The sequence below is a fragment of the Cinclus cinclus genome, chromosome 1 (genome assembly GCF_963662255.1).
Source record: "Cinclus cinclus chromosome 1, bCinCin1.1, whole genome shotgun sequence".
Classification (NCBI taxonomy): Eukaryota; Metazoa; Chordata; class Aves; order Passeriformes; family Cinclidae; genus Cinclus; species Cinclus cinclus.
This window is the reverse complement of record NC_085046.1, coordinates 28,021,945-28,034,316: the sequence shown is the minus strand read 5'-3', so window position 1 is coordinate 28,034,316 and position 12,372 is coordinate 28,021,945. Positions and strand designations below refer to the sequence as shown.

At 34.2% G+C, this 12,372-nt stretch overlaps 1 protein-coding gene across 6 annotated transcripts in view; it reads left to right on the top strand.

Annotated features, from left to right (window-relative positions):
• DGKB (diacylglycerol kinase beta) overlaps positions 1 to 12,372 on the top strand; it is a 298,411-nt gene that overhangs the window by 96,391 nt on the left and 189,648 nt on the right. For all 6 annotated transcript variants that reach the window (XM_062508155.1, XM_062508139.1, XM_062508130.1 and 3 more), the window contains 3 exons: positions 1,101 to 1,175; positions 8,656 to 8,741; positions 11,029 to 11,118. In XM_062508155.1, the coding sequence (XP_062364139.1) occupies positions 1,101 to 1,175; positions 8,656 to 8,741; positions 11,029 to 11,118 (251 nt within the window). The remainder of the gene's footprint in view (positions 1 to 1,100; positions 1,176 to 8,655; positions 8,742 to 11,028; positions 11,119 to 12,372) is intronic.

Here is a 12,372-nt window from a genome sequence, read left to right as displayed (position 1 = left end):
GACGGTTTTATTATGCTGTATTTGAAAATGTGGATGTTTTAACCTAGAATTCAGCTCCTATGCGTCTGTTTTATTTAAGGGATTATAAAGAAAAGAAACAGTATTTCAGTGGAAAAATAAATGCTTTCTTAAAAACATTAAAATATTAATTAGCTTAAGGACAGAAACATTAAAATTAAAACCAAGAAGCAATGGGTTTATAATTTAAACTATTCCCATAGGTCCCAGGCATATATTTATTTATTCTGAGCTCCAGCTCTTTTGTGTGCTTTCTTGTTTCTGTGTGAGAAAAGAATCACTACTGCATTCCAGTCAATGTGGGAAATTACATTTCTAATATTTGTAATGAAGAAACAAAATCTGTATCATACTTTTAGGACAAGTAAACTCAAATTTCTAAATTTACACTTCTGAATAAATAATTTCTGAGGGTACGACATCAGATGTGGTCCCATGTGGGATAGGGCAATGCTTGTTGTGCTGTATCAATAAATTGCTTCCTAATATTCAGATAATTTTAAAATAAGTGTAACTTAGTAAAATAATGCTTTAAATATTTTTCACTTTCTTCCCATTCAAATGTAATCCTGCAGAAATGTAGTCAACCACAGGTTTTCTTCATCAGAATGTTTTTCAGCCTGTGTGGACATTTTTGGTGGGTGGCAAAGCCAATTAGCTTTTGCAATTAATTATACTTGTAATTCTGTGTTTGCAATAAATTTCAGGAAGAAATCTCTCCTTTGCCATGGAGTTACTTTAGTGCAAATCAGTATGCTTTCCGAAATGCTTTTTTGACTCACTTTTTCTTGTGTAATTATAGCTCTTTATTGTATTTTGTTTGTATGTACACAGCATTGTAATAGCTATAGCTATTTGTAAATAGCTTGTAGTACTTCTGTCTCAACTTTATATCCCACAATACACTGTGTATGAATGATAATTGCTGTGTTGAAATACTTGATTTTTTGTATAAAAGAGATCCTGCAGTTCAAATAATTATAGTATGTTTCTAACCTCTTTAATTCTCTCATTTGAAATGTTTTTTAAAAATTTCAAACATATAAGTAAATATTTTCTCCTTGTCTCTTTTACCTCTTCAGAATTTATAGAAAATTTCAGTACCTTTTAAATCCTCGTCAAGTTTATAGTCTTTCTGGAAATGGACCAATGCCAGGGTAAGTCTACAGTTAATATTATTACCAGGAACTCATTTAATAAAATACTGCATAATCAAATGAACAGACTGAAGCACATATAGCATGTTTGGAATGTATCAACGCTGCAGTTCTCTAAATGGCTGCAGAAATGTATAGGTATTATTTGTTTACCTTTATAAGTAAGGCTGCGTCTCATACGTTTTGCTGAAAACCATGCATTATTCTGTAAGATCTGTGGGATAAATTTAATTCTGTTTGCAGTTTTAACTGCCATTTCAGCAACTCGATTTCTTCCAGTAACCCAGATTTCTTGGGGGTTACTTGAGTCGCAGATGTCAGCAGCCTCAAAGAGTGACCAGCAAGACATGCATTTCTCTTACAAGAACACACATGTGCACATGCATAGGTGTCTGTAATGTATCGGTGACGGCACGCTTCTTATCAGTTACATAATCTTGTAAATGTAGTGGTTGGAAAATGACTGGCCAGGCTAGATTGTGCTGGCAGTGACTTTAAATGTGGACGTGAGTGTTCTCTGAAGCAGCTGGCATTGCAAGTCCCTTGCTTAGTGTGCTTCCTCCCTGATTTGTCCTAATTTGCATTAGTGTGAGTTGACAGGAGATGTATCAAACACCAACCTTTGCCACCTGATATTGTCTCCTTTTTAAGTAGTGGGTGCTTTGGTAGAAGAAAATTAGAGCAGCACTGAATATCTGCTCTGTATGTTATTTGTATGTACTAGGTGCTATTTACTTACGTCACTGATATATGAAATTTTACATCAGTGAAAAGAGTTCCAGAAGGATATTCGGAGGTGTATGTTCACTGACATGGAGTTTACACTGTTGTTGGAATACTTTTCTTTTTAAACTTTGCATTTTTTTATTTGTTTAGACCCATAAATGTGTATAACACTGATGAAAGTGGAAAACATATTTGGCTCAATCCTTTTATCATGCGCTGCTGTGTGGCTAATGTTAACCTGTTGAATGGTGCAAAACCAGCCCCAAAAAATGGAGATAGTGTGATTTCTTTCATGCCTGTAATCATCTTGTATCTGAATGTTATTACTCAAATGAAGTTTATTGATTTTATGCTATTCTTGACACATATGGAAAATTTAAGCACTCTTAGTTCAAAGAATAAGTAGATTAGAAGAATTAACTGAGACAAAACTAATAAACAATATTGTTTTACATATTGTATAATAGAAATGCCATGCTAGAAATTGAGAAGATAAAAAAAAATTAGATATTTTTGTTCATAGTCACCTTATTTCTTCGAAATCAAAACAAGCAAACAAAAAAAACCACCAGCAAAAAAACCAAACTGGCTGCATTTCTGTCCATAAATGACTTAGTTTTCATGAATCTTGCTACGTGAAGGAAAATGCGTTTTAAGGCAGAGGCACAAGAGGGCAGTGTTAAGTTCAAGCTGAAACCCTGCACTGAAGCAATTTAAACATCAGTCTTTTGAACCAGGGCAGTGTTTTTTAGAAAGTGTTTTCAATTTCGCTTTCTATTAGAAATTGAAGTAGTTTTAGTTCATGTCACTTTGAAGAAAATTCTAATTAATTTTCAAACAGGCACTGCATGTTTTGGTATATTTTTTATTCATTCCACAGAAATGAATAGTCCTAAATTTCCAGTGTGTCTCCTGCCATTACTTCTTGCCCCTGGCAATACTTTGTAGGCTGCATATAATTTGGCCCTTAAGCGAGAAGTTGAATAAACTCTGGTTTTTCACTTACCAGTACTTGTTTTCTGTGAGGGCTGAGTTGCCTAATGAAACCTGCCCATTCATCCATCTGTCCACTTGTTCATCCATCTCTATAATGCCAGTTATATTGGATTGTCAATCCAAATTTTATGTTTATTTAATGTTCTCATATTACATGTGAAATTTAGATCAAAATGGAACAGATTTGGGTACTGTATGGCACAGAGAAAAGCAAAAGTGTATTTCTTCATCCCAGTAAGTTATGTAGTAGAAAGGGATAAATGAAGTGTATATTTATTTTAAATCATTTATGATTACTGTAGGACATTTTAGTTGAGCCTATATTGAGATATTTTTTCTCTTCAAGTACTATTTTCACCCATGTTTACTCAGCCAAGAGAATGTTTATAGTATTAGCTAAGAATTTGCCTTTTTTTTTTTTGTTTGTTTGTTTGTTTTTGTTAGAGCCAACCTGTCTGCTTTAATCCATAAGTTAATGTTTTTTATTTTTGGTGGTATTTTTCTCATGGGCTGCTGTCATCAAGCAAGAAGATAACATTCACAAGTTTTTTAACTTCAGTTCCAAAGATCTGTGGCTGACATGAATGGATATTTCCAGTTCATTTTTGTCAAAAATCTAAGTATCCCCTTTTCAATTGGCAGAGAGAAGAGAAGAGAACTAGGAGACTAAGTAAATCTTAAGGGGGCTGAAACTGTTGGTTTGGGGTTTTTTTAATGGTCAGCCGCTCAGTTGCTATGTCTTTTGTTCTACCTCTTTAGTGGAATAACCATGTTCTTGCAGAGAAATGTGTTGGAGTAAAGGACTCCAAAATAACAACAACAAAAAAAAACCCAACCCAAAACACAAAACCACAAAAAACCCCCACCTTTCTTCATACCATTTATTCTGTATTTTTCTGTAACTGTGCTGGCATATGGCAGGACAACAGAAAAATATTTTGAGCAAGTTGACTATGAATTTTAGTATCACAGCCTCAGTGTGCAATTTCTGAAGTGGATGTGTTGCCTGCTTTCATAATAAATGCATGGAGAAGTACAGAAACAGCAGCAGTGAGAGTACATGGGTACATGGAGAAGTGCAGAAACAGCAGCAATGACATTTCTTGCAGCTCCTTTGCCTGCCTGCACTAGGGTTTTTGGAGCAGTTTATGTCAAGACACACGATGGATGTCCATAGTCTGTGTAAAAATATGTACATGATGCAAATAAACCTCATGGCAGCGACTCTTGCACTGATTCCATCAACGGAGGCAGCAGTATACTTTAAACATGGGTATAATAATTAATGGTTTAGTCGTTCTATAATTTGCAGTAGAGGGATACGAGTGAGCTGGAAAAACCTTGTAAGCTCTGCAGCTGAACACAGGCATAAAAGGTACTCCACAGTTACAGACTGCCACAGTTAACACAGTGACGTGAAAATTGCTGGGCTGATGCTTTGTGTAATTTGTGCCTAGCACCTGTGTCTTTTGCCATGAAAAGAGTTTCCCTGTTTTGTTGTTATATCTCTCTGGGAGTCTTCTACTTCTGACAACAACTGTTATTGTGCATTTAATGATCTTGAAGAATCTGAAATTCAGTTATTGTTCACCTCACAGAGAGGTAAATAATAGGAGGAATAGCAGTTGAGCCACAGAGCCGCAGGACTCTGTAGAGAGGTCAGCGCTTCACAAAGTCTTTGTGCCTCTGAAAAGGCCTCTGTTCTCTAAAGTTCTATTATTTAAAATGTCTAATTTATGGTATTTTTATACTCTGTTATAGAAATTATATCCACAAAAGTTGTATTTCTTTGTCACTTCCATAAGCATTTAATTTGGAGAGCATCTGTGTTTTTTTTTTAGTTCTAGCTGCAAGTTTCCCTCAACAGGCCTTACTAAATTGTAAATTCTGCCCACTTTAAAAATGCCCAAGACAGCAAAGCTGTATCCCTACAACTTACACTGTAATTTAGTTGGGAATCTACAGCACCTAGGCTTTTTTACCTTCACGGAAATAGGCCTGTTTGGAAAATTACACTATTTTCCTGAATTATTTGAATTGATTGCTAGAGCATTTCTTTGCTGTTGGACATTTGGAATACCCAGAGTATTGAAAGAAGGTATATGCACCAAGAATATTTTTAGAAGGTAATAACTGCATACTTATTTTCTTCTGAAGAAAATACTGAATCTGGTTCATATTTTCCTGGAAGAATTACATTTTTGCCAAGAATGGCAAAGCCAGCAATGGTGGGTTGGTTGTACTCTAATCATAAAATATTATTTTTCTATACCACAAATCAGTAGTACATAGAATTCACCAAGTCTTCACATATGAAACTGAAATCCTGAATTTAGAGATGTATTTTAAGCAGACGTTCTAAAAATATTTTTGCTTTTATGACATCTGTGGTGTTGACACCTGAAACCTATCCAGAGATCCACAAGTGGATTATTCTTTTGGGCTGTGGACAGTCTTAAGTTTTGGTTCCACTGTAAGTGAAGAATGCTGAATCATTTCATGTATTGCTGTTATGCCACTGTGTGTGGCTGAGTACCTGAAGTACTGCATAGTATATTGCTTTTGGGTGTAAGAGCAGAAGTCATGTGCAGGTAACTAAATAGAAAATAATGCAATTTATGTTTTCATTACTGTGAGTAAATTAAATTAATTAAATAAAGATAAATAAGGTATTTCTCTAAACAGTTCTATAAGAATGTGTATGTGTTTTCTATCTGTGCATAAATCAATTAACTGCATGATTCAAAATCAAATAGTTGCATCATCTAGCACTGGTATTTTATTAATAAATAGATCCCTTGCATTCCTATGGATTTGATGAGGTGATTATGAAAAATTGAATTAGAGTAATGTAGGTAGCTGAAACAGTTCCCCTCTTTCAGGTGGAAATTATGGATTTATTAGCAGAAACTCAATAACTGCCTTTGAATCTTTGTTTCTAGCAAAATAAAATAAATTAGTCTGGTGTCGATCACTTTCAGTGTTTCAAGTTTTTCCAAGAAAATAGGATAAAATTTTCTATTCTGGTTTTTTTAACTTAGGCTGACATTGCACAAAATCTTTACAACTACTTCCTTTATTTATTTTTTTTTCAGTTTCACTTTAAACCACTTCAACTAAATTCTTCTCCAGCAGTTTTCTTAAGAAACATTATTTTCAAACCATGTGAAAAATAGTGGATAAAAAGTAACAGGTACTATTAAAACACTAATTGAGTACAGTTTCCTTGGTGAGCAATACTGACTTTCTCCCTAAAGGTCTACAAAGAAATTTGTCAAATTCTTTCTTTACAATTTTAACACCTACTGAGTCTGAATGAAACATTGTAAAACAGAAAACTGTTCACTTCGCAACTCCTAATGTAGGCTGCACATTCTAATTCAATTTCTAATTCAAAGATTTATTTACATACATAATTATTTAACTATATTTAATTTTATAAATTAATTTGATTTTATAAATATTTATATCTGCTATAGTATATTTATATACGCTGCATTTATATATGCAAATATACACTATAACATGCATTATTTTTTTGTATTTTGTGTGTTGCATTTTTGTGTAATGTCTGTCAATTTTTATATTTATATTTATAAAAAGTTATGTGAATTTAATGCTATACTTTGCTTGGAAAATTCACTGTCTGTGAATATTCAAAGCTCCAAGGGAAATACAAATGCAGCTTATTGAAAATGTTTTTGACAGTATGGTTTTGCCAGATTTTTCAGTCCCCCACTTTTTTTTAAAGTTGCACTCTTTTGATGAGGATTAACTACACAGACAAAACAAAAAGAATGTTTGATATCCATATGGTGAAGAAGCTTGTTTATAAAAAGAGACAGAGGTTTAGGTCTACATTCTGCATGTCTGGAGTAATGCTAAAATCAGCCCTGTGCTTTTGGCATTGTTTCGATCGGTTAGTTCTTTCCTGGCTTTCTTTTCCATATCTGCTACATGAGGTAGAAATGCTTAAATACTCAGAAGTCAATGCCCTGCCGTCACCTCTGGGCTATAATTTGACTTTAAATTAAGATGAAGTGCTCTCAGTATAGGAAGCAATGTAATTACACGTGATAACTCTGCCAACCCAACGCATTGGCTTGGAGGCGTTTGTCTCTGCCATGCCTTGAGAAGGGATGGACATGCACACCTGTGGGCCAGGGCACGTCTCAGTGCCTGCCCTTGCACCTCAGTGCTGGGACGTGACTTCCAGCACAGGATCTTTCAGCACATACACTTATTAGGTGTGTTCCCCACGTGTACCCAGTCAGATTTGGCACACGATGTTTGGGTCACAGGAGATCCTACAGCACTTCTCCTGCAGATGTGTGAGGTTGAACATAAAAAGGGGTGAGAAGGGCAAGGCAGCCTTTAATATAGGGCAGGTAAGCATCCTTCAGGCATTATATTTGCACTTCAAATTGCTTAAAAGTTCTGAGCAAAGAAAATTACAGTGGGTGGGACATGTGATAGGCCTAATTCTATGAAACGTGGCTAAAATTGAAATTCTGGTCAAAAACTAGTAGAACAAGAAGTCCTGTCATCTTCTGCATAATACATAACTTCTTTGGTCATTGTGTTTTTCATTTCCTTCTCCCATTCTTGCTTTTTTACTCTGCAATTTTTCATGTGTTCTTGATTTTATCAAGAGATCCAAAAGAACTTTGGAATTTTCTGTGGACAGAAACTACACTGGCCCTTCATCATTGCAACTTCATATAGGAAGCAGTTGGAGTTAAACACCTGCAAGCTATTGTCTATATTTATTTCTATGTGAGAATTTGTGTAAATTACATTAGTTGTGCATTCATTAGGGGATTGCAAACTGAGTATCGGATCTGGTCACTAGAATACAGAATATCCATTTAAGATAACGAGTGTAACATATGTGAATGAACATACACATAGATACATAGTAATACCACAAAATTACTGGTACTTCTTTTATCTAGTGACAGTTTATGTGTAAGGACTGTTTTCAGCATGTGTCAAAAGCTATCCTGAACTGATGCTTTTAAATTAAAATATTACTCCTTAGCACTGTTTTAATATATCCTCACTTTTCAGCATTATGCAACATTGTTATAGAATGAAGTGGATGAGGAGGTGGTGATACTCGCCTGATGGACATGGAAGCAAAAATAGCTAGGCAAATATTGCCAAAGATATTTTACTTTTAAAATACGCTTTTTAGGATGATGGAATGAGGGCCTTCAGTCTGATGCTTTCTCATTTTGTACCAAACCATGTTGCAAAGTTATTTTTACCAGCTGCAGAATGTTCAGCTTAATATGCACCAGCGTTCTACCAGAAATATGAAGTTTTCATATAGCTTTATAGAAAGAACTTCACAAAGAAATGTTACAGCTAATACATTCAGACAGCTTAGAATTTTCTCTCTTGAGAGACTCCTATCCGTTTAAAACTGAGTGAACAGAAAATATTTTCTGACAATAGTTTGAAATGAGATTTGAAGTTAAAGACTGGACTAACCATCAGGTCCAAACTTTTTCTAGTGCTAGTGTATCATAATAACCCTTGAGTTATTAATTTTCTTTGAAATTTTTCAGATAATACTGATAATAATTAATAGTTATATTGGATTGTATTTGTCTGAAAAATTAATACATATGCGGAAGTGATTTTTAAGTGATCATTTGCTGTTTACTATTAAATTAAATGTCTTAAGCCATAACGTTTACATAATGCACAGTTATGTTGATCATAATTAGGTATCTTCATTTACTCTTTTTAGGTTAAATTTTTTCCGAGATGTTGCTGAGTTCAGAGTACTAGCATGTGGTGGAGATGGAACAGTAGGCTGGATTTTGGATTGCATAGGTAATCTATAGCCTTTACATAGTTTTGCTTGCCTCATGGTTTTCATTTTAATGGTCTTCCTTATATACCAATGCATGGATACAGCTATTTCAAACAACAGCTTGTTTATTTAAATTCTTGAAAGGTGTTAGTTTGGGACATGATTATTTTTATGGGTACTCAAATTGCAAAATTTAAAATCTCTAGACAAGTTCAGTGTTTCTGTATTTCCCGAAAGCAAGAAATTTGAATTACTCTATTTTAATTTCAGTTCAAAGTCTATTCCCCAGTTGTATCAAATCTATCTTGCTAATTTTAGGGCAATTTAATTTAGCTCACTTGCTTTCTTTAGTTGTCAAACTTCTGTTTATATTATATTATCTCATAATGAAGATAATGTATTAAGAGATAGTTCAGTTCTGGAGTTCTTTCAGTCAGTTGTCTGCAAAGTCCTCTGTAAAAATAATAAGGAAGGCTCAGAAGTCAAGTTATTGCAGACTTAAAAGACTTAATATTCTCAAAGATTATTAAGGAGAATGTCTTCCACATCACATGATCATTTATTTGGTGTTAGGCTGCAGAGAAAAATAGTGAGCATATGTTACAGTGGAAATTAGGGAGTGGATCAAGAGATGTCAAAAGACTGAAGTTTCAGCTAAAGAGTTTAAAAGTGAGTGGTTTTTTTTTTCTGGGGGACTGTAAAAACCTTTAAAAGTTCACTGAAAAGTAAACTTGATGTCATGAAGGAATGATAGCAAAGGTATATTTCTAATCTTGGTTGGAAAGAAGTCTTTTTGCAAATGTAAGCTACTGCAAGTAACTCTCAAATAGCTTTCAGTCATAAATTGATGTACATAAACATCAAGTGCATTTCCTAAACTTGGAAGAAAGTTTACTGAGTTTTGCTAAGTTATTTAACTAAGTCAAATAACTAAGTTTTGCAGCTGTTAATTGTGTTATCATGTTTTTCATGAGGTCTAAGATGTCATGCAGTTATTTTCTCTTTCAGTAACACACTATGTTCTGCAGCATTTTTTGCAGTATGGAGCTAAGAAATTACTCAGGGGATCCAAGAACCATCTTTTTTCATAAGTGAAGAAAATATATTTTCAGTGCTGCCTTTTAGGGAGCAAAATCATTTTAGCATATAAAATGTAAGGGTACACCTGTTTCTAAACACTTTTTAATTTGGTCTTCTCTGATCTCCTGATATACAAAGAGCTTTTTTAGCTGAGAGCACAGCAAGAAAAAAAAGAGTTTTAAAAAAAAGAGAATAAAGAAAAAATAAACAAAACAAAAAAAATCTCATCAGTTTGAAACTTTGTTTAAAAACTATTCTATTAAATATTACATTCTCTGAAGGATTTCCATTAATCTTTCTTAAATATTGATAAATATCAATTTCTTTGCTATGTCCATTGTATAGATAAACTCCTGCTGATTATTGCTAATAATTGTGCATAATTCTATAAACAAAACCTCTGATTAATTAAGTATAACTTTTAAACTAGACAGGCTATTAATTCACATTAAATGGGAAATTTGACAGATTATTTATTTGAAATACATGTTCCAGCTTTCAGAAAGGCTGTATTTCTTGACAAGGGTTTTCTCATCAGATTTTGAAAAGAACCTTGGGCATACAATGCTACAGAAATACCATTAAAGACTGGTAAAGATGCTGTAATTTCATTCAATTCAAAACAATGTTTAGTAAATACAAAATTGCTACTTTAGGACTTGATCAGACAGTGCTCCCGTTGAACAGCAGGTTTAATTCCTGATGGGCAAACCCACCTAAGGTCCTGTGTTCCTTCCAGTGTCTTCTTTGGTAGTGGAGCTCAGGTGTAGACACAAATCCAGGTGAATACCTATTTTAACACAAATTTGGTCACCCAGGTGAAAAAGTAGAAAGTTTACCTCATTATTCATGCCCTTTGAGAATGGCAGAGATGACAACTAGAGCAAGAAGACCGTAGTCAGTCTTGGAAAGATCTTGAGCATCATTGTTTATGAATGTGTTTTATACGTATGATTTACAAAGTCCTTGTGATAACAAAGGAGTCAACTAGGATTACAAAATCCTTATGATAATGAGTGAGTAAATTAGGATTAAGGACTGAATATCAAGTAGAGAAGGTGCTACAAAATGGACTGGTTTGCTGAAATGCTCATTGTGGAGCAGACAGCAGGATTTCATATACAAAGCAAGTCTTTCACTGAAACAAAACCTAACAGAGTTATATAATTCCATTCAATTAGATAATTTTTGTTCCTTAGTTGTGTTTTTTTCCTTCTTTATTCACAGAGAAAGCGAACTTGATTAAGCATCCTCCTGTTGCTATCCTGCCTCTTGGGACTGGCAATGATTTAGCAAGGTGTCTGAGATGGGGAGGAGGTAAACACAAATGAAAATGCAATTTATTATGGAATTAAAAGAAAAAAAACATTTGCTTCAACATCTGCATTTGGATTTATTTTTGTAAAGAGCCATTATCACCTTTTGTATTTTTGGAATGATCTGTTTGTAATTGTTGTATAGATATGTAAAATATTAAAGTTTGCAATCGTACTGCATACCTTATTTGTAGCTTCTGCTGACACCAAAAACATTCCAAGGTGTAATGAGAATAGTGTGTAGCTGTTTGCTTGGCTTTTTACCATCTGTATTGCAGTTATTGCTTTGATCAATACCTTGTAAAGGGAGCAGTCTTAAATGGGTTTTAATTGGGGTGTTCTAAAAGGGTTACTGAAAGCATCTAATAATGTGTAAGGAGTGGTTTAATCTTTTTTAATCTTTAAAAATATTAAATGAAAAACATGTCTCAGACTTGGACTAGTTCCTTCGATCCGCTCCCTTTCTGTTTTCCTACAGAGGTTTGCAGACAATAAGTGCTGTGGTACTCTTTGTCAGAAAATGAGAAGGCAAAGAATGCTGAAAGAAGAGTATTTCGAAAATCAAACCTTTAATAACCTTTGCATCCTTTCCTGGATGTATGGAGACTTACTCTCAGCTCCTCCAAAAAACTCCATTGAGAATCTGTATTACAGGATGATTTGCAGGAGACACAAGGAAAAAAATCATAGGCAAGATTCAGTCTGTGGTGAAAGCACCTCAATTTATGGGCTCAGAGCCAGGTCTATTTCAGGTCTTGCTTGTTTCATTGGAGATGTTTTGTATTTGGAACTTGGTTGTTTTATTTGGAACTATTCAGCCTTTGCAGATATCTTACTTCTTCTGTCTCATCAGTTTCCTTTCCAAATGTCTGCCTTGTTGCCAGATAATCTTTAGCAAATTCTCAGTAGTTTTCATGCTATAGCACTTCATTAACCATAATGTTCTGTCAAATCATTTGAGAAGCTCCTTTATTTTCTCTGTCACAACTGTTGATTGTTTACATTCTCATAGTCTTCATGGAAAAAAGGAAAACAAATGAGACAAAACAGATTTAAATCAGCCTTGCTTAACTTTCTGAACTGTTCATAGAGCCATAGAATAGATGAAAGAGGCCATAGGAAGTCACTAGTCCAATCTACTGTTCTAAGCAGGGTCAGCCATGAGAACATTTAATTATGTTAGTTGGGACCTGTTCGTACCTCCACTTTTATTTATGTTCTCTATCTTCAGTGATTCCATTGGGACTAAAGTAGA